The 24,348-nt window shown below is 38.4% G+C and overlaps 1 protein-coding gene across 1 annotated transcript; it reads left to right on the top strand.

Moving 5' to 3' along the window:
- Positions 1-465: 465 nt before the first annotated feature.
- SLC33A1 (solute carrier family 33 member 1) lies at positions 466-18,063 on the top strand. Its single transcript, XM_070753494.1, has 6 exons — positions 466-1,636; positions 9,595-9,785; positions 10,440-10,624; positions 11,829-11,946; positions 13,763-13,978; positions 15,953-18,063. Exons 1-6 carry the CDS (start codon positions 865-867, stop codon positions 16,118-16,120), a joined length of 1,650 nt encoding a protein of 549 aa, XP_070609595.1. The 5' UTR covers positions 466-864; the 3' UTR covers positions 16,121-18,063.
- The last annotated feature ends 6,285 nt before the right edge of the window (positions 18,064-24,348 follow it).

Here is a 24,348-nt window from a genome sequence, read left to right as displayed (position 1 = left end):
AAAAGCTGCTGAGGCTATAACATGTGGACTTCAACTCCCAGAATTCCTGAGCTAGCAGGAATTCTGGGAGTTGAAGTCCACAAGTCATAGAAGAGCCAACTTTGCCTGCCTACCCATGGGCTAAGGAACACTGGGTAAAAGATAGTCGAAGTTTGCTCGAATACTTCTCCCCCTGTGTCGAGGGACGTCTCCCCTCCCTCTTGCATTCATGGCTCGTAACTTTAACGGGAACCGGAAGCGTAAACTGCAATTTCACGGAACGCTTCGCTTCCTCTTAAGCGGCAAGCGCCGCCGCCATTTTTTATTTCTCGCTTTCCTCTCCCGGACCTTTCTCTGATAGGGCAGTTCTCTCGTGACGAAATCGCCCCCCTCGGCCAATGGAATAAGACCACGGCTGTGCGAAGCTTTTGTTGCTTTGGCGGCCTCTTCGGCATTGGCTTGTGTTTCCAGGTAGGACCCTTTTATGGGTCGGACTCAATCAGGCAGGTTAAAAGGATGATTAGCCAATGAGTTGGAAAGCGGTGGTGGTGAAGGAAGTTTTTTGTGGCGGGGACCGCCGACGAACGGAGTCCCCCGTCGGCTGCTGGGATTCTCGCAGGTCACCAAAAGGAGGCCCTGTCGCTTCCCGATGCCGAAGGGCGAGAGGCGCGTCTCGTTTGTTCTCTCCGTGTCGTGGTGAGCGAACCTGCCCGGTTCGGCCGGCGGAAGTAAAGAGAAGTCGCCGAAGGGGAACCTGCCCGGGGGTTGACCTGGGAGCCTCTTGCCACCTGCAGTCAGCGCTTAGGGGAAAAGGTGTCTTTGGTGGGGAGGGCCACCGGTCCCCTCGGCTTCTGAAGCGAAGCAGCGCTGGATTACGTGTGTGACATGTCTCCAACTATCTCCTCTAAGGATAACAGCCGGCATCGCCGGCCAGGCAACTACCAGAACGCCCTGGATGGGATGCAGAGTAAGTCTGCTCCGCTGGACTTCTATGAAGATGGCCCTGTGGACGCAGACGGAAAAGGTGACAGGGAGCCGCTGCTTCAGGAGCCACACATTCAGACCGTGGAGCCTCCCCAAGACTATAGAGCAGAGTTTGGTAACATCTTGCTCCTTCTCTTCCTGTATGTGCTGCAAGGGATCCCTTTGGGGCTTGCTGGCAGCATCCCCCTCATCTTGCAAAGCAAGAATGTCAGCTACAAGGACCAAGCTTTCTTTAGTTTTGTCTTCTGGCCTTTCAGTCTGAAGTTGCTTTGGGCACCCTTGGTGGACGCTGTGTACTTCAGAAAATTTGGCCGCCGAAAGTCTTGGCTTGTGCCTACTCAGTACATCATAGGGCTTTTTATGATGTACTTGTCAGTGCGGGTGGATTCTCTGCTTGGGGAGGCCGATGGACAAAGCCCAGATGTGATGGCCCTTACTGTGACCTTCTTCCTCTTTGAATTCCTAGCAGCCACTCAGGACGTAGCTGTCGATGGCTGGGCATTGACTATGCTATCACGAGAAAATGTGGGCTACGCATCCACTTGTAATTCCGTGGGTCAAACCGCTGGCTACTTCTTGGGAAATGTCTTATTCCTGGCTCTTGAATCCCCTTCCTTCTGCAACAAGTATTTACGCTTTCAGCCACAAGCCAAAGGAATCGTTACACTTTCAGGTAAATTTGGATACAGAACCTTATGGTTTTTAAGGCTTTTGAGTCCATTTCAAATTAAAAAAATTCACAAATAGATATGGTGAGGGGTTCATTTCTGAGCTTATTTACTGTACAATTTATATCGCTGCCCATCTCATGATAGTTGTCTGTTTGGCACCAGAACATTTTATAGAATTACTTGAAGAACAACAATGCAATACTTAGTTTTCAGTGTTTCCATATTTATCCAGCTTTGAAAATACAAATTCAGTGTGACATCTAACACATGCTGCTTCTGTATTAGCATATTTACTAAGAATGTTAAGTTATTTTATAAAAGATCTGGCATGTGGCACTTCATGCCAGATGGCATTTCTTTATTTGGATATCTAGAGTATTCTGATTGGTTATATCATAGCTGAAATATTTTCACTCGTTTATAAAGCTACATCAAGCTTGTTTATACTTGTCCAAACTTACCAATTATATCAGTGAAAAAGGCAGAACCTCCTATACATATGGCCTAGAAAAAGAAACCAAACAGCATATGTTATGTTTACCTACAGATAAAAGTCCCCAAATTTTAGGGCTTTCCTAGAACTATTCTTCAGAGGAGAAGCATTATTTTCTTAAAACTAGTTGGTTCCATTTTTGTCTGACCAATGCAATTAGTATAATGGATGACTAGGAGGTTTTTATCAAATTGGAATATATTATTTTTCCAAATGGACATTCTAGAAAACAGAAGGATGTTTTTCATCTTTTTGAAGCTGGTAGCTGGATTGAAAACCAAGTTTTGTTCCTTCATCCATATGACATCAATGTGCATAGAATTGTCATTCATAAAGTTTAAGTCACAGTCTTCTTTAACTGATCTAACCCCTACCCCATACAGTTCAGTACACAAGGTAGGCTAGAATACTTGAGTATTCTTTAGGTTTTTTAATAGGATATTAGAAATCCAAGCATGTAGTTTAGCACAAAAGTTTACTATTAATTAATTTTATTAAATATTTATTAATAATGATTCTTATTGATAAATGAGCATCCACAGAGAAAGAAAAAAGTTTGGCTGAAAAAATCAGGGGAGGCACTTTTATGATTTGTTGTTCATCAGATCAATATAAAATTGGAGATAATTATTTTCATCACTTGCAGGTGATATGCCATATTTTCCTTTCTGAAGATGATAAAGACCACATCTTACAAGTGTGGGTTGATTGGCCTCCAGGAAATAAAAGTAAAAAAGGCAAAGGCAAAACTTGCTCACTTACCAGGCATGAAAGGGAATTTTTGAATTGTACATAGGAACAAACTGTGGCAGGACAACTTTCCAGAAAATAGAGTGGCATAGAAAATACAGTCCAAATGACAGGGAGGGAAGTAGATGAATGTGACACAAAAAATCCATATCTCCAGGTTACAACTTTTATTTTTGTATGGTTGTTAGAACACTTTCCAGGATTTCCCTGTGGGTTTCTGGACTCTTGGGGGAATGACAGCTGCTGCAGCTGTAAGTCTCAAAAATCGAGGAAGAAGACACGTCAGATTCTACAAATGAAAGGGTTCCCGCGTTTGTCCTAAAGGAAAGGAAGCAATAGGAGGTGGATATAGGAAACTTCCTGCTGAGAGAGATTGAAGTAGCAGTCTGTCAATTAGATAGTCTTTGCAGGCAAGTCTTTCTAGGGACAGGTGAAATGTGAAAGAAAGATGTTGAAGATTCTAATACGTCCAAAATAAATATTTCTTTCTGTCATTCATGTGGAAACAAATGAAACAGCCAGATGAAGCACTGAAAACATGTAAGATAGTATGAAATGTTGGGCAGAAGGATAAAGAAGTTTTGAAGCATAGGTTATGCTTTTTTTCTCCTTTCCATTGGTGGACATGGTCTAAGAAGAGAGAGAAAAGATTACTGGAAGTAAAAAAAACGTTATCAAGATGGTGCCAATGAAAATGGTTTGGACTCTTAAATAATGGGACACTTAGCCAACTTTAGGGACTTCTGGCAAGAGAAAATTGAAAGTGAAGATGTTGGGAAGGTGTCTTGAAAGCCTGATAATGAGCAATATGTAGAATGTGTAACCACCCAATAGGAAAATAAATCAGGAAAGTCAAGTTACGTTTCTATATGGAATATGGGAAGAAGAGCTAGAAATGTTAACTCTGGAATGTGAAAATAATGTAGTATTAACGAAATCAACCTCATGGTATTTAGTGGTATAAATTATGTCAAAGGAACAGCTAGACTAATGTACATGTATGTGTGTATATTATCCGAAGGAAGTGGACAGGCATATTGTGATCCAGATAATTGAGCATGGAAATTTTTTTTAAAAAGGAGCTGGCTTTTCTACAGTATATGAATGAACGAGTGATATTGATGTTGATCAATAGAGAAGAAATGACTGGAAAAGTAAAAGCAATAGAATTTTGGGAGTATGTAACCATGCCATTTCCCTTTAATATTATGGTAAGAAAATTTGGACCATAGCCATACACCTTGGAGTTCAAGATAGCTAATTTTTCAGTAAGATTAGTAGCTCCCTCACATTCCTTGCCGTTATATCCATGGAAGGAAGGCCATTGTAAAACAAAACCTCTCGCGAGTTCAGTCAAACTTCTCAAACTCACGAGAAGTTTCTTTTACAATGGGCTTCCTTCCCTGGATGCAACACTTATGAACGCAAAAGAGCTATAAGTGTCAGGTAGGACGTGCCTCATGGTGGTGTGAAGTTTGTGGGTGGCACGTGAGGCCGGGTGGGTTAGGGTGGACCGCAAGACGCATATCCTACCTGGGACTTGAAACGCCATCAAATTCCTCAGAGAGAAAGAGAGAAAGAGAGAGAGCAAGCGAGAGGCAGGTGCGCACACACCACACGGAACTGGGTCAGTTCCTCTGGGCTCTGCCTCCGGCGGCATTTTGAAACATGCTCCTGCCTGCGAGGAGGCGGCAAGGCAGAGATCAAGGCTCGCTTCCTCTTCCTCGCAGGCAGGAGTGTGTTTCAAAACACCACCGGAGCCAGAACCCCGAGGGGCCGAGCCAGTCCCACGGGGGTAGGGGGGTGCACCCACCTCTCGCTTGCTGTCTCTCTTGCTCTCCCAGCCAAAAAAGTGCCCGCCATAAAAAAACAGCAGCTTCTGGCAATGTCCCCCCCCCTTTCCCCAGAAAGTAGTTTGGGGGGGGGATTTTTTTTGGGGGGGGGGCTTATTTCAGTGCATGCGCTGAAAAGCCTGATTGGCCTTATTATGGGGACATGTATAATTTTTGGGGAAACGCGGTATACCTATGCAAAAGAAGTTAGAAAGTATGAAGTACAAAATGCGATTTAGGTTTGCAAGGATATCAAAAGGATTATTGGGTCTGTCATAAGTAAAAGAAGAAAGGGAAAGGCCCATTGTTAGAATGAGAAATAAGAAGTAAGAGGTAATAATGGAGCCGTCCCTTTCTTACAATTAATTTTTTAAAAGCAGTAATTCATAATAAGAAAAAAATATGGTTAAAAGCTGGCTCCTAGGAATGCTTCAGTTCTTCATGATCAGACTGATTATACTGTACCAATGTCCTCAAATACTTATAGATGTCATCCCAGAGTACTTTCAGGGTTGATGGGCATAATGAAGAAGGGCTGTTTTTGTCTTTAGAAGAAAGGATCCAGCTAACAGATGTGAGTTTATCAGAAACCAAAATGCAGCATTTCGTTTGTCTAAGAAGAAGCAATACAGTCTGCATGAGAAAGATTTGGGAAGAGAGCATTTCGAATATACAATGGTACCTCGTCTTACGAACGCCTCTTCTAACGAACTTTTTGAGATACAAACCCGGTGTTTAAGATTTTTTTGTCTCTTCTTCCAAACTATTTTCACCTTACAAACCCAAGCCGCCACCGCTGGGATGCCCTGCCTCTGGACTTCCGTTTTTTTGCGATGCTGCGATTTCCCCGAGGCTCCCTTTGCTGGGAAACCCCACCTCCAGACTTCTGTTGCCAGTGAAGCACCCGCTTTTGCGCTGCTGCGATTCCCCTGAGGCTCCCTTTCCTGGGAAACCCCACCTCCAGACTTCCATGTTTTTGCGATGCTGTGCTTTTCCCTGAAGCTCCCCTCGCTGGGATTCCCTTCATTTTTGCCGGCGCTGCTTTGAATCCCAGCAAGGGGAGCCTCAGGGAAATCACAGCATTGCAAAAACATGGAAGTCCGGAGGTGGGATTTCCCAGGGAGGGGAGCCTCAGGGGAATCCCAGCATCTCAAAAAGGGCTGCTTCAGCTGGCAACATAAGTCCGGAGGCGGGGATTCCCAGCGGCGTAAGACAAAAGGGGTGAATTTTGGGATTGCACGCATTATTTGCTTTTACATTGATTCCTATGGGAAACATTGTTTCATCTTACGAACTTTTCAACTTACGAACCTCATCACGGAACGAATTAAGTTCGTAAGACGAGGTACTACTGTATTTCCTTTTCTTAGCCTACTAGAGCCAAGGGTGGGAACTTTTAACAGTTTTTAAGATTCTATATTTATCTCTGACTAGCATTAATGATACTGTCCTGAAATCCATGCTCTTCTTTAGTTTTTCCAGCTGTTTTTTTTTTTTTTACAACTCTGGAATAATGCTGATACTGGGCAAAAATGAAACAGATTGCCAAACTGTGGTCATTTAAAAAATAATGCATTGCTTTACAGAAGGCAGCATTGGTCAGTGATGAATAAATCATTGCCAAACTAACCCAGTCCTTTTGATAGCCGGATCAGTAATTTGATCATGGAAATGCAGTAAGTTAGGATTAGATTAATTAAATGATCTGTCACAATACAGTGTTTAGTGGTACACAACATGTTTGATAGCTGGACAAAATTTAGTGCTATATAAAGCATTTATTATTATATGTAGAGATTCTCAGTCATCCAGATCATGGTTGTCTCAAAGGTGCTTTTTTAAGGAGTCAACTGGACTTTTTTGTTTTTCCTGAGGACATTTCACTTCTTATCTAAGAAGCTTCTTCAACTCTTCCATTCCCCACTATCCTGTCAGAGCTGAAGAACCTTCTTGGATGAGAAGCGAAAAGTAAGTCCAGTTGCCTCCTAAAAAAAGCACTTCTAGGGTTGATGGTTATAGAAATAATTATATAAATACAGAATTACATAAACCTGTATGGGTACTTCTGCCAAACCACCGTACTAGATTTGTATATTTTCTTAACCCTATCAAATCTGTCTACTTTTGATGTAACTGCATTAATTTGCATACTTCCTCATTATAGTAACTGTACTAACACAATCTGGTATATGTGTTATACTTAACAAACAAAGCCATTGTAACCTCAACAGAATGAAACTTAAATCTCTTACATTGTAAGGACAAAAAAAATCAGGTGCCAAAAGGAAATGTAAACAAAAATAGTGATGTTATACAGGTAAATCCAGTTACTCCTGCAGGTTACATTTCAGTATTCAACTGCAGATAATGAAACTGCTGAAATTGGAATGTTAGGTATAAGAGCCCCAGAAAATTTGAAAAAAAAATCGACAAAACTTCACCATAGAAACATAGAAGTCTGACGGCAGAAAAAGACCTCATGGTCCATCTAGTCTGCCCTTATACTATTTTCTGTATTTTATCTTAGGATGGATATATGTTTATCCCAGGCATGTTTAAATTCAGTTACTGTGGATTTATCTACCACGTCTGATGCAAGTAAAAAGCAGAAATAAGGATAATATATGACGGTCACCCAGAAAGTAATGCACCACATTTTTTTCTTCAACAATTATTTATTGAACACAATGAAACTTACACACAAGAAAGAATGATGTTTTTGCTACAGTCCCTATTTTTCCACATAATCTCTGTCCCGTTCTGTGGCCTTCCTCCAGCAAGACACAAGGGCATATATGCCCTGATGAAATCACCTCTAATGGCCTCATCCTCTGTGCCCAGCGATTAACTGTACTTCTGTCGACTGCGGATTCTCCATAAACTGTACACAAACATTTGTGAATGTTCCCAACAGTTTCTTTCTCCGCAGTGAGAAATTCAATGACGACACGCTGCTTGTAACGTACATCACTTACAGATGCCATTTTGAAACACTGCTGCAGCTACACTATCTGTCTGAAGAAACTCAACATTTACACACACACTCCTGACAATTCAAATAATGTATATCCAAAGTTTCGCATTAATACCATTACTGTAGCCTGAGAAAAAAAATATGGTGCATTATTTTCTGAGCAACCCTCATATTTTGACTACTTAACATTTTTTGCTCTCCTATATTATTTTATTTTGGCTATAGGAATAAGGCAGGGGTGAACAAAAAGGAATGAATAGCTAGCATTTCTGTGTATGTTAAATACTCGTATTTTTTTAAAAAATGACTAGAATAAAAATTGTTCCTTCATTCTACTGGTGTAATAGCAATGCCATCTCCAAATAAGGATCAAATAAGAATGTGCCATACTTCCTCTTTTTCTTTTCAAGTGGGCATTGTGAAGATAACCAGTAACATAGAAACATAGAAACATAGAAGTCTGACGGCAGAAAAAGAACTCATGGTCCATCTACCACGTGATAGATAAATCCACAGTAACTGAATTTAAACATGCCTGGGATAAACATATATCCATCCTAAGATAAAATACAGAAAATAGTATAAGGGCAGACTAGATGGACCATGAGGTCTTTTTCTGCCGTCAGACTTCTATGTTTCTATGTTTCTAGTCTGCCCTTATACTATTTTCTGTATTTTATCTTAGGATGGACACTATATGTTTATCCCAGGCATCTTTAAATTCAGTTACTGTGGATTTATCTACCACGTCTGCTGGAAGTTTGTTCCAAGGATCTACTACTCTTTCAGTAAAATAATATTTTCTCATGTTGTTTTTGATCTTTCCCCAGTGGCATAGTAAATATAGCTGTACATTCCCCCTTTAATCCTGGCCATCTCGGGCTTTTCTGGCTGCCAGAGGAGCCTCTTGGTGGCACTTAAGGAGGCTTTGGCAGTCCTGAGCGAACAAGCATTTTCCTTTCTCTGGGGGCTTGGAGAGGGAATAATCCTCTACCAGTGCCCAGAGAAAAGAAACGCTCCCTTTGCTTTTTTTAAGCCTTAAAAGCTTAAAGCCTTGGATTTTTTGGATTCCCCTCACCTCACCTTCTTCCTTCGGCAACGACTCTCCTCCTCCTCTTCTTCCTCTTCCTCCTCCCATCCAAATTCCGAGCTTTTATTTCTTTCCTAATGGGTTTGCACGCATTATTTGCTTTTACATTGATTCCTATGGCAAAAATTGCTTCTACTTACAAACTTTTCTACTTAAGAACCTGGTCACGGAACGAATTAAGTTCTTAAGTAGAGGTACCACTGTATTTGCAAAAGAGATAATGGTGCTTCATAGAGTTCAGAGTGTACAAGATTGATAATTCACTCAATTTCATCTCCTGTTGATGGAATTGATTCAGTTGATGAAGAGGTGACTGCTCAAGCATTTTTACATTGGGTTCCATCTGTGGGATATCATTATTGCAAAAAATGTCCTAGTCTCAGTGCTATTCATGATGCTTTCTCCTTCAGAATTTATGGACTGATGGTCCATAATGCTAATTATACTTGCCATGAAAGTATAAGAAGTGTAGAATTACCTTAGTCAAAGAGATTGTATTGTATGACAAGAACTTGATCTAACCTCTTTTCTAACCTAGTTCCTTAACCAGCACATTAAATTGACTCATCTAAGTGAACTTTTGAATAAAAAAGTTTGTTAAGTGCAGAGTTAGACGCATGTTCATATTTGGGTGATACATTATTTTATATGGTTCAAGTCTAGTCATAGTATCTATAAAATTTGGTATTTATTCTGTGCTTAGAATATAGTGGCTTGCCCTTGTCTGGTTTCTTTAGATAAGTTCCACAAAAGTTCACAGAAAAGGCTGGCATGAAAGGTCATTAATGAAAAATTTGGATTATGAATGAATATCGTTTCAGATTTCCTCTTTTTCTGGGGTGCTGTTTTTTTAATAACTACTACATTGGTTGCGCTTTTGAAAAAGGAAAACCAGACAATAGCACCATCAAAAGAAGAGACGAAAGGAATCACGGATACTTACAAGCTGCTTTTCTCAATAATCAAAATGCCAGCTGTCCTTACATTTTGTGCCCTGATCTTAACAGCAAAAGTGAGTAAATAATTTGTACAGTAGTTTCCAGTTGGGAATTTGAGCCATTTTTGCAAACAGTTATTTATCTATAGACTTATGCGTCGGTCTTATCAAATCATTATATAAACATAGAAGACTGACGGCAGAAAAAGACCTCATGGTCCATCTAGTCTGCCCTTATACTATTTCCTGTATTTTATCTTACAATGGATATATGTTTATCCCAGGCATGTTTAAATTCAGTTACTGTGGATTTACCAACCACGTCTGCTGGAAGTTTGTTCCAAGGATCTACTACTCTTTCAGTAAAATAATATTTTCTCATGTTGCTTTTGATCTTTCCCCCAACTAACTTCAGATTGCATATTTTATGAAAAGCCATAGATTCTGATAGGAAAACAAAGTGATTTTAAAAATCATAATTTCTGAGTATATTTCTTGTTGCATAATAGTAAGCAGAATGTATAAGATTTGGGGGGGTGCAAATCAATAGTTTTATAAATTTCACACTATTGACCAGGGTACAAGTTTCATTTAAATCAACAGTGGTTTGCCTCCCTATCGGACTAGTAAAAAAGCAAAACCAAATTATAAAATGAGTTATCAAGACAAATTTGAGAAAAACTTAAAATTAATAATCTTAAAGAAAAGTAACAAGATTTTATGTTGCAGGTTGGTTTCTCAGCAGCGGATGCGGTAACAGGCCTCAAACTGGTAGAAGAAGGTGTGCCTAAGGAACATTTAGCCCTGCTTGCTGTTCCAATGGTTCCATTGCAAATCATACTACCCCTGATTATCAGCAAATACACCGCAGGGCCAAAGCCCTTGAATACGTTTTATAAAGCCATGCCATTCAGGTAAAGTGTTTAGATTGTTACATTTGTTGATAAGTATCACATTACAGTACCTCTTTACATGGAATTTTTAAAAAATATTTATGAATATAAATATAATAGATATACACCTCAAGAACAGACAAATGTGCAAAAGCAGGTCTGAGGCTTATGTCAATTCTTTAAGGACTCCAAACTTTTACTGACCAAGAAATAACATTGTGTTCACAGGTAGTAGCAAATCTCAGCTGTACTTAATTCTGTTTTCCCTAAGACTAAGGATCATGCATAACTCAATTGGCTCTATGCTGGCTGGGGAGTAGTAGGAGTTGAAGTCCACACATCTTAAAATTGCAAAGTGAGAAACCCTGAAGGAACCAAATAAGAATGAGTCTCACCTTGTTTTTAAAATTTTATCTGTTTTATTTTATTTTTATTTGTTTGTTTGTTTGTTTATTCGACCTATAAGCTGCCCAATACCGAAGGACTCCAGACGGCTTACAACAATAATAAAAATACAATATAAATAGATACAAGGGGATAAAAAAGAAGTCGAACGTTATCTAAAACTAAAACATTATCTAAAACTGCAACCCTATAAAAAGGTTATTAAAAAAGGCAGTCACAATCATACACATGCACACCATTCATAGAGTTGGCCATCAAGGATGTAAATTTATGGCCCCCAGGCCTGCCGGCAAAGCCAGTGGTCTTACAAAAGGCCTCCTGGTCAAAGTAGGGCCGCAACTGGTGAACCAGGCGAACCTGGGCAAAGGTCCCCCTGGCCACAGCGGAAAGAATCCCTCCACTTCCTTTTAAAACCAAATCAGACTTAGACAAGCTATGTCTTTTAACTTTATGTTGCTCTTTCCTTAACAAGCCTTAGTGCACACATAACACTACACAAACTATAAAGGAAGCTGTCAAAGCAAGATATAAGAATGATAGTTTCCTGTTAAAACATATATCAGTATTATGTTATTTGCAGAAGTGAAATTTTATTTAAGAAATGTTTTACTTGATATCAGCCAAGTGCATCTGTGTCTTCTTGTTTCTCAAGTCACACATGTTAAGTAGCACACCAGAAGCTGACCCTTGTGTTAGTGAATTAAAGTTACCTCCCACTCATAACTTTGATCTAAAACTTGTGAAAATCAGATAGTTATGTGGCTTCTGTATATAAGAAGTTTCATTATTAATTAAAAATATTCTAATCTTTTTGTTGTAGGCTACTGTTTGGATTAGAATTTGCTCTCCTGGTTTGGTGGACTCCCAGAATAAAGTATGAAGGAGGATTTCCAATCTATTTCTACATTATATTATTGCTGAGTTATGCCTTACATCAGGTAAGGTTGCATACATGGGTGGAGTTATTAGTTCAGTTTAAGTATGATTTCTTAAAGATCCTTAAAGGTCTTTTTCTGCCGTCAGTCTTCTATGTTTCTATCCTGGATCTTAATGAATGGATTATTGAAAGCCACAGCATCTCTGTTTAGGTTCACATGCAAACCTGCAAAACGCTGGGTTGCTTTAATAAATAACAGTTGTAATCTTCTTTAATAAACACTGCAGTTGTGGAGATTCAAAACAATTTTCAGAATCACTTTTGAGATGTTTGTAGCTTATATATACATACATGCAGATGTATATGTATGTATGTGTTCATGTACAGTGTACACACACACACACACACACATACACACAAGAGATACGCCTGTAGCCTAGAGGCTAAGGCCTCTGCCTTACAAGGCAGAGCCCCAGGTTCAAATCCCAGTAAGGGTATGTCTACCTGATGAAGGCAAATAAGCCCGAAATAGATCTATAGTGATCTCCCTTCCTTTTCATTATCAGCAAAAATATGTTACACGCACGCACGCATGCACACACACACACACACACACACACACACACACACACAGAGAGAGAGGAATTTCATTTTGGTTTTTTAATTTTTTTAAAAAAATATAACACAATATAAAACACAAACAAACATAGAACGTATATAGGGGATCAATACAGACCCTCTCTTATCAGAAGTTGTTTTCGGAGCTAAGTACATTAACTAAAACCTAAATATTTACAACCTTTCTAACATAACTTTACCAATATTCTATATAATTCTTCGTACCTAAAATTCTTGTACTATTACTATTCACATATTTATATTTTTACATGCCAATTACATTGTTACTTTTTTGCTTCTATATTATTGGATTATGTGTGTTGTTTCTCTTTTCTAACCATTTGTACCATATTTTGTAATATACTCTGATTCTTCTTGCCCTTTTAACCCAGTGATTTTCAACCTTTTTTGAGCCGCGGCACATTTTTTACATTTACGAAACCCTGGGGCACAATGAGCGGGGGGGGGGGGGGCTAAAAAAGTTTGGACAAAAAAATTCTCTCTCTCTCTTCCTCCCCTTCACTCTATTTCTTTCTCCCCCCTCTTTCTCTTTCTTCCTCTTTCTTTATCTCTGTCTCCATCCCTTTCTTTTTCTTCCTTCCTTCCTCTCTTTTTTGCTCTCTTTCTCTCTCCCTCACTACCTCCCTCTATGTCTTTCTCTCTCTCTCCTTCTCTCCCTCTTTCTCTCTCTCTCTTGCTTTCTCTCTTTCTCTTGTTCTCTCTCTCTCTTGCTTTCTTTCTCTCTCTCTTGTTCTCTTTCTCTCTCACTCGCTCTTTCTCTTTCTTGCTTTCTTTCTCTCTCTCTCTTGCTTTCTTTCTCTCTTGCTTTCTCTCTCTCTTGCTTTCTTTCTCTCTGAGCTTCGCGGCACACCTGACCATGTCTCACGGCACACTAGTGTGCCACGGCACACTGGTTGAAAAACACTGTTTTAACCAACCAAAATGGAATTTCATTTTGATTGGCTAATTGGGTGGTGATGTGTGCATTATTGTTGAAGAGTTATGTGATTCATAGCAATTTTTTTGTCATATAATTAATCATTTCATTATGCAAGGAACAATCCTAGTGGAGTTTATTAACAACCAGAATCTTGCAAGATTCTTTTAATTCAGTGGGTTAGGAATGAGATGCATTGGAATCTGTTATATTTGCTCTGAGGAGCAAAAAAAAGTTCTTATCCCAGTTCTAGGAGATAGAGCAGGATATTAGAGTTTTGGATAAAAAATTATGCCATGCCTTGGTGCTTATTGTCTTCCAGGTTACTGTATACAGCATGTATGTTGCTATAATGGCTTTCAATGCCAAAGTTAGTGACCCAATCATTGGAGGAACCTACATGACACTGCTTAACACAGTATCCAATTTGGGAGGAAACTGGCCAGCGACAGTAGCTCTGTGGCTTGTGGACCCACTTACAGTGAAGCAATGTGTTGGGATTCAAGGTCACAGCTGTGGGACTTCAGCTGCTGCAGAAGTAAGTTTGGTGCAAAACAGATTCCCCATCTTTTTTATTCATTTATTTATTAGATTTGTATGCCGCCCCTCTCCGCAGACTCGGGGCGGCTTACAGCAGTGATAAAACAGTATACAATGACAAATCTAATATTAAGTCTAAAATAACAATAACAAAAAACCCCTTATATAAAAACATATACACAAACATTCCATACATAAAGCTACATAGGCAAGGGGAGCATGTTGATACTAGATTTCCAGACTGATTTTTTAATAAATTTAAATTTAATTATGAGCCCCTTTAGAAACTTTTAAATAAATTGTTAGTTTGAATTTGCACCCTACTTACTAGTGAAGTACTGTACTTCTCCTTTGTCTTACTAGATTCCATGTTTCATTGGTCCACCTAGAGTGTTTTTGTTCTGCTAGTAATTCAATTGCAGCACAATGATTAAAACTATTTTCTTGAACAGTTTCTTCTATTTTGGCTGCAATCCACTTTTTTAAAAAAATTCTCCTTAGACAAAGACAAAGGAGAAGTACTTCACTAGTAAGCAGGGTGCAAATTCAAACTAACAATTTATTTAAAAGTTTCTAAAGGGGCCTAATACTAATAACATAATAGCTACATTTGGATAATCACAAACTGACCTGATTACTCGGGATTACATGCAACCTTTGTGAACACTATGTAATTTACACCATGCATTGCATCAGAATGGAACTGACAAACAAATTGGACACCTTGCATTGAACGTCATTTCTTGTTTACTCCAAACTAGAAAGTTGTGATTAAAAATTCCGGAAGAAGCGAACAAATTAAGCCAAGTTGGGCTGATAGCCAAACTTCTTCAGAAGCCATGAGTAATATGGTTAGAAAAAAATATCTTGAAAAATGTCTGTGTGTGGTTGCTAAAAGCGAACGCTTAAGTTGATGGCACATTATAAAAAACAATATAAAAGTATCTTCGGAGAGGGGCGGCATACAAATCTAATAAATAATAATAATAATAATCATCATCATCATCATCATCATCATCATCATCTATAAATGACTTCAGTGTGCCTGGCAAAACCAACCTTCCTTCCTTCCTTCCTTCCTTCCTTCCTTCCTTCCTTCCATCCATCCATCCATCCATCCATCCATTTTTCTACTTGCTCATCTCAGTCAATAACTTTAGGCAGCTTATGAGTCAACAAATATGTTTAAGTTAAAACACTAAAAATATTTACAATAAAAAACAATAATTTACATGGAGAACAAAATTATAAAACCAAATAGAGATAATCCTTGACTTACAACAGTTCAGTTAGTGACCATTCAGACTCACGACTGTTGTAGCATCCTTTTGGTCACATGATTAGAATTCAGATGCTTGAATTGCACTATCCTGGGGTCACAGCCTGTAAAGCACTTCTGGTCATTATAAAATGTCACACTCCCCTCAATCAGATGACTACATTTCAGGCACTTAGAAATGAGCACTTATGACCAGTTGCAGCATCCTATAGTCATGTGACTGATCATTTTTTGCCAGTTTTTGCGTGAGGGGACACATTTGGGAGAATGGATTCACTTCACAATTGCATGACTGCTTAGTAACGGCATGATTTGGACTTACACCTGCATGATTTGCTTAGTGGCTACTCTAAAAAAGGTAGGAAGATAAGAGTCTAGTCATATTTCTTATAAAGTCTTTTGAAATTAGGCCAAAGATTGTGGGTTGTCAACAAACATTCTCATCAGCTTTGTCCATTTTTAAATACTTTACACACTTTTTAAATGATCTGCAGAGAGGGGCGGCATATAAATCTAAATAATAATAATAATAATAATAATAATAGTAATAAAAGTAATGGAAGTTACGCATTCAGAAAAATATTTAAATGTGTTACATATATCAAAAGCAATTTGCTTATTTATGACTGATATACTTATCGCTTGTTCCCTACCCTACCCCTCCTTCCTCCCTTCTGGTTTTCTGTATTACAGCTTTGCTCAAAAGAAGGTGGATCTTGTGCTATTACTCTGGATGGTTATTATGTGGAATCCATAGTATGCGTAGTATTGGGATTCGCTTGGTGGCTGTTTCTTGGGCCCCGACTGAAAAGGCTGCAGGATGAGCAACCAGCATCATGGAAATGCAGAAGAATCAGTTAATGAAAATGAAATATCACAAAAGACTGGCTAAAATTGCTATAGCTTTGTCGTATAACAAATACACAAGAGAATAAGTATACACAGCTAAAAATGGTCAATTTATACATGCCAAATGACTTTACAAAAACTAAAGTCAAGTTAAGTACTGTACGGATCTGTTATAAGTTTGCCCTTCTTATCCAAAATCACCCTTAAAGTTGTTTTTTTAATTACTTTATAAAAACATTTAAAGTCTGTTACTATTCTGTTAAATTACAGCTGTTGCCTTCCTTTTATGCCCTCAAAGTCACCTTTGGAGAAAAAAATCTGTCTTTAAAGGAACTTATAATAATTGGGATTTATAATAAACATTGAATCTACATGGTTAAAACGCTTTAGAAAGAAAAAATGTTTTATATAAATATATATGTTTATATTGCTTACAGTAATTCTAAATAGGTCCAAACAATGAGGATAACAGATTCTATTTTTTTTGCCTTACTCCTATGAAATTTAAAGAATTATTTAAAAAATAATAATATATGAATAGTAGTGATAACATGCTTTTTTCTTTTTTAAAGTTCAGATTTGGTACAGTAGTAATAGTTTAAATAGCATAAATAACCCCAAGCCACAGAGGCATAGTAATTGCTTCTGAAGTTTTTCAAAATATTAGAATCTGATATAAAATCGATGACCACGGTTTGCACATGAAAAACCAAACTTACAGTTCATGAAAAACGGAACATATCTTTTTTTTGTGTGTGCGTGTATGGGACCCAAATAAAACTAAGCAGAATATTTAGTGCCTTCTATAAACAAGTTATGTAAGATGGCGATCAAATATCTGTACTATTAAATTTTAGAACATGTGTCATTCTCATAAAATATACCCATTTCTGCTGAGGTTGAAAAACTAAGAAATTATTTCAGTGAACATTAGAGGATTTTTTTGGACTCTATTGATGTACAGTATAATGTATATCATATGGAAATGGGCTCTGTATAGCATTTGATGTATTGTATACATCTTTCATATGAACATTTATTTAAAAATAAATGGTGTCATACTTTTGACACTAGCGTGAAATATTGAAGCACTCATATCAGGGTATATTGTCTCAGTTTTACTTGTTATTTCAACGTCAGTTCTTTCTGAAACTGACATTTTTGATTCCATGTGAATCTTTATGATTTACACTGTTTTATTTGAAGCTCTTTTTCAGAGAGTGAATAAATTTTAAACCTCTTAATATTTACGTTAGCAAATATCTTTTAAAAAACACACAGATCTGTGTTCTCATGAAACAATGAATAGGAAATAGTTCCAAGAAAATAAAAATAGTGTTAGTTTTCAAATACATTTCAACCTTATCAATAGGGGGAAGATAACCTGTTGTGTTTGGTTGACACTTCTCTTAGAATTTGCAATAGAAATTCTGACATGCTGCTCTGAGATACTGATAACATATTATTTAAATAAAATAGATCAGAAGAACAATCACATTTGGTAACTTGAATGAAAACTCCATAGTGCTCACAATAAAGACTTCATTTTCATTAATATTCTACAACAACCTGATTTGGATTTTCTTAAATTTGATTTATCCTTAGTGCATAGATTAGCATAAATACAATAACCATAATTAATGGTTTAAATAAATATAGTGAATATGCTAGAATATGAAGGCCAGGGGATAGATGGCTGGAGATAGGATGAAGGGGGAAAGGAGAAATATTTAAAAGAGTTCTTTCCAGGATTTCCTTCTTCCAGATAAGAGTTCTGTTAAAACATTACTTGTTTCTAGGCCTTTTCAGTGAGGGGGCAGGGCTTTCTTCTAGAAAAAGCTATGTAACAAGAGTATTCATCTTAAATGATGAAATAGCCTTTTTATGTTTTCCTATTCTGTATTACTGTCAATACAATGTGCCAAAATAAATAAAGGTTATCCATTTAAACAAAACTCTTGCAATGTAAAATAAATTATGTAAATTGATAAAATTCAGAATCAATAGAAAAGTTAAGTTTTTAATCTGAGATTTGAAATCTGAGATTTCAATCTAATATGAGATTTGAAATATCACCTGAATTAATAAACATTGACATTAAAAAAAATTGCTCAAGGAGACTGTGGGTGATATTTCTCGAACAGCATTCTCCTTTCCACAAGCATTACGCTTTTTTGAAATACAAAAATAAGTTTAAAGTAATTATTTTGGTCTTGATAGCCAAACTTAAATCCATACCATGTGCCTCTCAGTCTAAAAAAAAAAAAAGCCAGCTCGGCTTTTATATACTGGGCCTGTATGTTGAACATGGTTGGTTTATATCTTAGTACACGATCAGAATATGTCCCTGGTATGTCCCACACAGATAGAAATTAAGCAATTATTTCTAAAAACTGTTGTCAAGGCTTTATACAAATATAAAAACGCAAATGTATTCAAATTTCAAGGGAGGATTACTATAAGCCTCTCTTCTAGGAGTCATGGGTTAAAGTTTTTTTTTAATTTTACTTTTAAAAACGAATTACTGATGTGATGTACAACAGTGTCCCCAAATCTTTCAAATATATCTGGGTAATATTCCTATTTTTACTGTATGAAAATATTTATTTTTATTTATGATTAGAGTTGAAAGGGACCTTGTAAGTCTTCTAGTCCAACCCCCTGCTGGTGCAGGTGACTACCCCAAATGGCAGTCCAATCTCCTCTTAAAAGTCTCAGGTGTTGGAATGCTCACAACCTCCGCAGGCAAGCTGTTCCATTGGTTGATCGCTTTCTCCGTCAGAAAGTTCTTCCTTATTTCCAGGTTGAATCTCTCCTTGGTCAGCTTCCATCCGTTGCTCCTTGTCTGGCCTTCTGGTGCTTTGGAACATGTGACCCCCTCCTCTCTGTGGCAACCCCTACCTAAATATACTCTAGGTAAATGGTCACCAACTGGTAGTCCGCAAGCAAATTTTGGGGAGTCTGCAGAAAAATTATTTGCATTTTATATATTTCACTAAATCAGGGGTCCTCAAACTACAGCCGCGGGGCCCGATACGTGCAATGAACGCTTGTGTTACTGCAGAATGTCTCCTCCTTTGGGGTCTCTTTGTGCAGGTTGGAGGGGGGCAGAAATTCTGATTTGGGGAGTGCTTCAGCCTCCTGGGGACTGGCTTTGGGCAAAGGCTGGTGGGAAGCGCTGCTGATGGCAAAAAGCTGGAGGGCCTTGTTCCAATGAGATTGTACCATGGTCTGGAACTGGCTGACCATCTCAGCCTGCTGAGCCTCCAGGTGCCGGTACGAGGCCTTGCACTCCTGAAGGACTTCCCTCTGCTTGGAATGCCTATGCTCATAGTCCTCAGTGAGGTGCTTCTGCTGAGCTGTCTCCTCTGTCAGATCCAATTTAAACTGAGCCAGTTATTTTGCCAACTCTTTCTTGTGGTGATTGCTTAGCTCCAAAAACTGTTTCTTGTTGGGGTCCTAAGGAGCTCAGGCAGAGAGGCGGAGTGGCTGGGAGGAGAAGGGCAAGTAGAGGTTGGTGAGGCACCCTTTGGTGTGAGTGACATCAAGTTGGCCATGCCCAGTCACATGATCACCTAGCCACACACCCACCCATTAGGCAGATCATATTAGTGGTCCACGGGATTTAAAATAATGAATTTAGTGGTCCCTGAATTCCAAAAGGTTGGGGACCCCTGCTATAGGCTTACAGGTTAAAGACATGTTTTTGGGTTTTTAACCTGAAGCATTATTAAATGAGAATTAAGTATCTGTAGGCATTAAAAGTTGAGTTTGGGGTGTGGGGAGGTAGGTTTTGGGCCAATTAATATAATTTCTGAACAGGCTACAAGTGAAGTAAGTTGGTTGAGAAATGTTCTGATGATTCCCCACCAAAGATTGATTAAATAAGTTACTGAATTGGAATAAATAACATCCAACAACCCATACATCTAATAGTTTCAGTTTTAATTATGAGAAAACCCTGATAACCACTTTGAGAATGGAACTATAAAATATAAATTACTGGTACCTTATTAAAAAGATGACATGATTGTAAAATTCCAAATCATTGATTTTTAAAATACTGTATTAGCAATCTTGTTTCAAAGGTGAAACTGGTAAAGAATGATGTTGCATTTTGATGAGAATGTTATTTGATAATTCAGGCTTATTTTTTATCATTCGCAACTTAATCAGCAGTTAGCCACTGTCTCTTCTGGTTTGCATTATTAAGATTTATAGAGCTAGGTTTGGTTTGTTTGTATTAGTTACGCATGCCATGCTTTTATTCTGCCTAGTTTAATCAAACATTACTTTAAAACAGTGTTTTTCAACCGGTGTGCCGCGGCACACTAGTGTGCCGCGAGACATGGTCAGGTGTGCCGCGAGGCGGTTCGCCCCCCCGCTATTGCCCCCCCGCCGCCGCTATTGGCACCCTCCCACGGGAGGCCGGCAAAGGTTGCTTTGAAAGTCGGCCCCCTCGCGCCCATGGCTTCTCGTCGCTTCCCCAAAGCACCGTCGCTTCCCCGAAAGCGCGCTCCTCATCTCCCTGCCAGCCCGCCGGGGGGGGGGGGGCGGGGAGGCGCCGGCAGCAGAAGGGAAGGGAGCCGCGGCCGCCCCTGCCTCCCCACGGTGCCTCCGGCCCCCTCGGCCTTTCGGCGCTGCCCCCCGCCCGCCCCCTCTCCTCCTCCGCTGTCTCCTGCCTTTCGGCGTGGCTCCTCCCGCACCCGGAATGCAGGAGACAAAAAATGGCCCAACTCTCGTTCTCTCTCCGTTCTCAGCGGAGGCCAGCGAAGGTAATATTCAATGTCGGGAGCACGCGGGCGGTTGCGCGCGCTCCCTACCCCCCTGCTAGCCGCTCGGAATATTCAAAATAAGAAAAACCTTCGCCGGTGAAGGCTTTTCTTATTTTGAATATTCCGAGCGGCTAGCAGGGGGGGTAGGGAGCACGCGCAACCGCTCGCGCGCTCCCGACATTGAATATCACCTTCGCTGGCCTCCGCTGAGAAGAATGGAGAGAGAACGAGAGTGAGTGACAGCAACAGACAGCAAGATAGAGAGAAAGTGAGAAAGAGAGAGAGAGAAAGGGGGGAGAGAAAGAGATAGCAAGAGAGAGAACAAGAGAGAGAAAGAGTGTGAGAAAGAAAACAAGAGAGAGAGAGAAAGCAAGAGAGAGAGAGAAAACAAGAGAGAAAGTGAGAAAAAGAGAGAAAGAGGGAGGGAGAGAGAAAGAGAGAGAAAGAACAAGAGAGAGAGAAAGAAAATAAGAGAGAACAAGAGAGAGAGAGAGAAAATAAGAGAAAAAGAGATAGCAAGAGAGAGAGAGAAAGCAAGAAAGAGAGACAGATAGGGAGAGGAAAGGAGAGAGAGAAATGAGAACAAAAAGGGGAGAAAAAAGGAGAAATGATTGAGGCAGAGAATGAGAGGAGAGAGAAACAAAAGAGAGAGAGAGGGGTGATTCTTGAAGCATATGGTAAAAAGCACCCAAATAATAAGAAATGCCCCCCAGCCCACACCTCTTTTTGAAAAGAATAAAAGAGAAAAAACCCCAGCCCTCAACTGGTTTTGGAAATGGTTCCAGTGTGTATACACACACACACATAAGGGGGGGAGAGAGACAGGGATGGAAAAAGAGGAGAAGTGAGAGGGAAAAGGAATGAGGGAAAAAGGGAGGAAGAGAGAGAAATGACAAACATGAGAGAGAAAAGGGGGAAAGACAGGAGAAGTACCCAGAAATGAGATATAAATTTGAGTAGGGATGATTGATGATTGACTGTATTTATAAGGGGATGTTACATGGGATTGTATATACGAGGGGGTTATGTATGTATGTATGTATGTATGTATGTATGTATGTATGTATGTATGTATGTATGTATGTATTTATTTATTTAATTTGTGTCATTTTGGTTGGTGGTGTGCCCCAGGATTTTGTAAATGTAAAAAATGTGCCACGGCTCAAAAAAGGTTGAAAATCACTGCTTTAAAATACTGGACAGTATATTATTTCCCTTGGTTTGGACAGCTTAAAATAACTTGAGGAAAAACAGAATACAATCAAATCTATTTTCAATTTAATTTTATGACTTGTAAATTGAAGAAAAGGATTCTCAAGTGTTTAAAAATTATTTTTAGTTATGAACAGTTAAATGATTGGTAGTAACTCTGAAAATATTTTCACTGTAATACAGAATGGAAAAGTATTATAATGTATATTTTGGAAAATTGCTAATTGGGATTTGTGGAGTTCCTTAGTAGAAAATGTCATTTAAAAGCACATTTAAAAAATAAAACTTTTGAACTAGCTGTTAAGCACCTTGAAGAAACTGCTGGCCTTTTCAGATAAAAATGGTTCACTTCAAAAATAAAATTCATGATAATTTAACTGAAATGTTTACTGGATTCTTTAAAATATTTAAAGCTTTTCATTGCCTTAAATCTTATCAATAAGTATGATTTTCTTGGTGCAAGTGCTTTTATGACAATGCCACATTACAAAACCTTGAAAGCACTTTTTGCTTATTTCAATAAAGCAATATCAACTTTTAATTTGTGTATCTTTCTGAAAAGCAGTGAATACTTTGTCTGGTTTCTTGATCCTATACTTTCTTTCCAAATATCCAAATTTCCAAAGTAATTTTTGCTTCTGAAATTACTGAAAATTAAATATCACCTAAAATGTAAAATGATCTCTATTTTTTCCTCAAAACTTAGAGAAATTTGAAAAAAAATTGGAGAGGAAAGGTTCTCCTCCCCTTAGACTATTTTTAAAATTATCTATCTATCTATCTATCTATCTATCTATCTATCTATCTATCTATCTATCTATCTATCTATCTATCTATCTATCTCTATCTACCTACCTACCTACCTACGTTATAATTCCAGGGATTCTTAGAGCTCCATTATGAAATACTCCAACAGCAAGAAGAAAGAGGGCAGCAATTGAAACTTAAAATGCTAATTAAAATTGGAAACATTTTATTCTGTAGATCTTCTTAAAAAGAACCGTCTACCAACTTTTAGATTACTAGAGGGATTTATAGTCAGCTTTTCTCCCAAATTTGGAGCAGCCTTTGAAATGATTGCAAATTCTTGCATCTTGTTATCCCCCAGATTAATTATTATAGGAAGAAATGGACTTTGAGAAGAAAAGTTGCATCTGAAAGATTTTAATAACAGAAAACTGTGTTACACTAGCCCTCTGGTCTACATAAGCCTATTTATCTAACAAGAAGTCATTGTCCAGGGCTCAGAAATTCTTCATATCACCCGTTTCCTGTTCTTTTAATTGGAGATGGTAAAGATTTTGGACTGTGAGCTTCTAGATTCCTTGTGATCCAGGACTGAAACATTAGTTTTACATTTATTGGTCCTATATCTTATTTTTTGGAATGTAAGATACACCTTTCCTCATTTGTCCCCAACAAACACCAGTCCCCCCCCCCCAAGGACATATCTTCATTTACAGACTTGTTTGCTGAACTACGTGGTTCACAAAGATTAATATTTTTTTAATCTCTTCACCCTTTACCAGCAAAGTACCTCTGAGTCTCAAGTGCTGTAATTAATGTGGGATTAATGAGTAATTAATGTGGGAATTTCAGGGATTTACCTTTATTTATGGCTAGAAGAGGCAACCCAATATCTTCCAGATGTTTTGGACTGCAACTGCCCTATCTTCCCTGGGGCCCTATGGTTAGAATATAATTCTTTATTGGCCAAGTGTGATTGGACACACAAGGAATTTGTCTTTGGTGCATATGCTCTCAGTGTACATAAAGGAAAATATACATTTGTCAAGAATCATGAGGTACAATACTTAATGATTGTCGTAGGGGTCAAATAAGCAATGAGGAAACAATATTAATAAAAATCTTAAGGATACAAGCAACAAGTTACAGTCATACAGTCATAAGTGGGAGGAAATCAGTGATAGGAATGATGAGGAAAAAAACTAGTAGTAATAGTAGTGCTGTTGAGCTTCATAGATACAAAACACAATAGCTTTCTCTGTGTTGGGAAATATTTAATCATTATAAGCTTAGCTTATAATGTTTATAATCAGTGGTATGCAAAACACAACAGGACAGGCTTTATTAAAAACCCACAACTGGATTCAGGTCTATGGCATTCTCAGTCCTCTAGGTCATGGTTGTCCCAAAGGTGCTTTGTGACAAGGCAACTGGGTTTTAAAAAAACAAACAAACAAACAAACATGTTTTTAATTCTGTTTTAAATTTTAATTCTGTTTTAAATTT

Source organism: Erythrolamprus reginae, chromosome 5, assembly GCF_031021105.1.
Source record: "Erythrolamprus reginae isolate rEryReg1 chromosome 5, rEryReg1.hap1, whole genome shotgun sequence".
Lineage (NCBI taxonomy): Eukaryota > Metazoa > Chordata > Lepidosauria > Squamata > Dipsadidae > Erythrolamprus > Erythrolamprus reginae.
Note: the sequence above shows the minus strand (reverse complement) of the source record. Positions and strands in the feature narration are given on the sequence as shown.

Bases quoted from the DNA above. Each gene is read 5' to 3' on its own strand.
- SLC33A1 (XM_070753494.1), top strand. From the start codon at position 865: ATGTCTCCAACTATCTCCTCTAAGGATAACAGCCGGCATCGCCGGCCA. The intron at 9,786-10,439 runs GTGAGTAAATAA...TTTATGTTGCAG, and splicing joins CCCTGATCTTAACAGCAAAA to GTTGGTTTCTCAGCAGCGGA. The intron at 10,625-11,828 runs GTAAAGTGTTTA...TTTTTGTTGTAG, and splicing joins TATAAAGCCATGCCATTCAG to GCTACTGTTTGGATTAGAAT.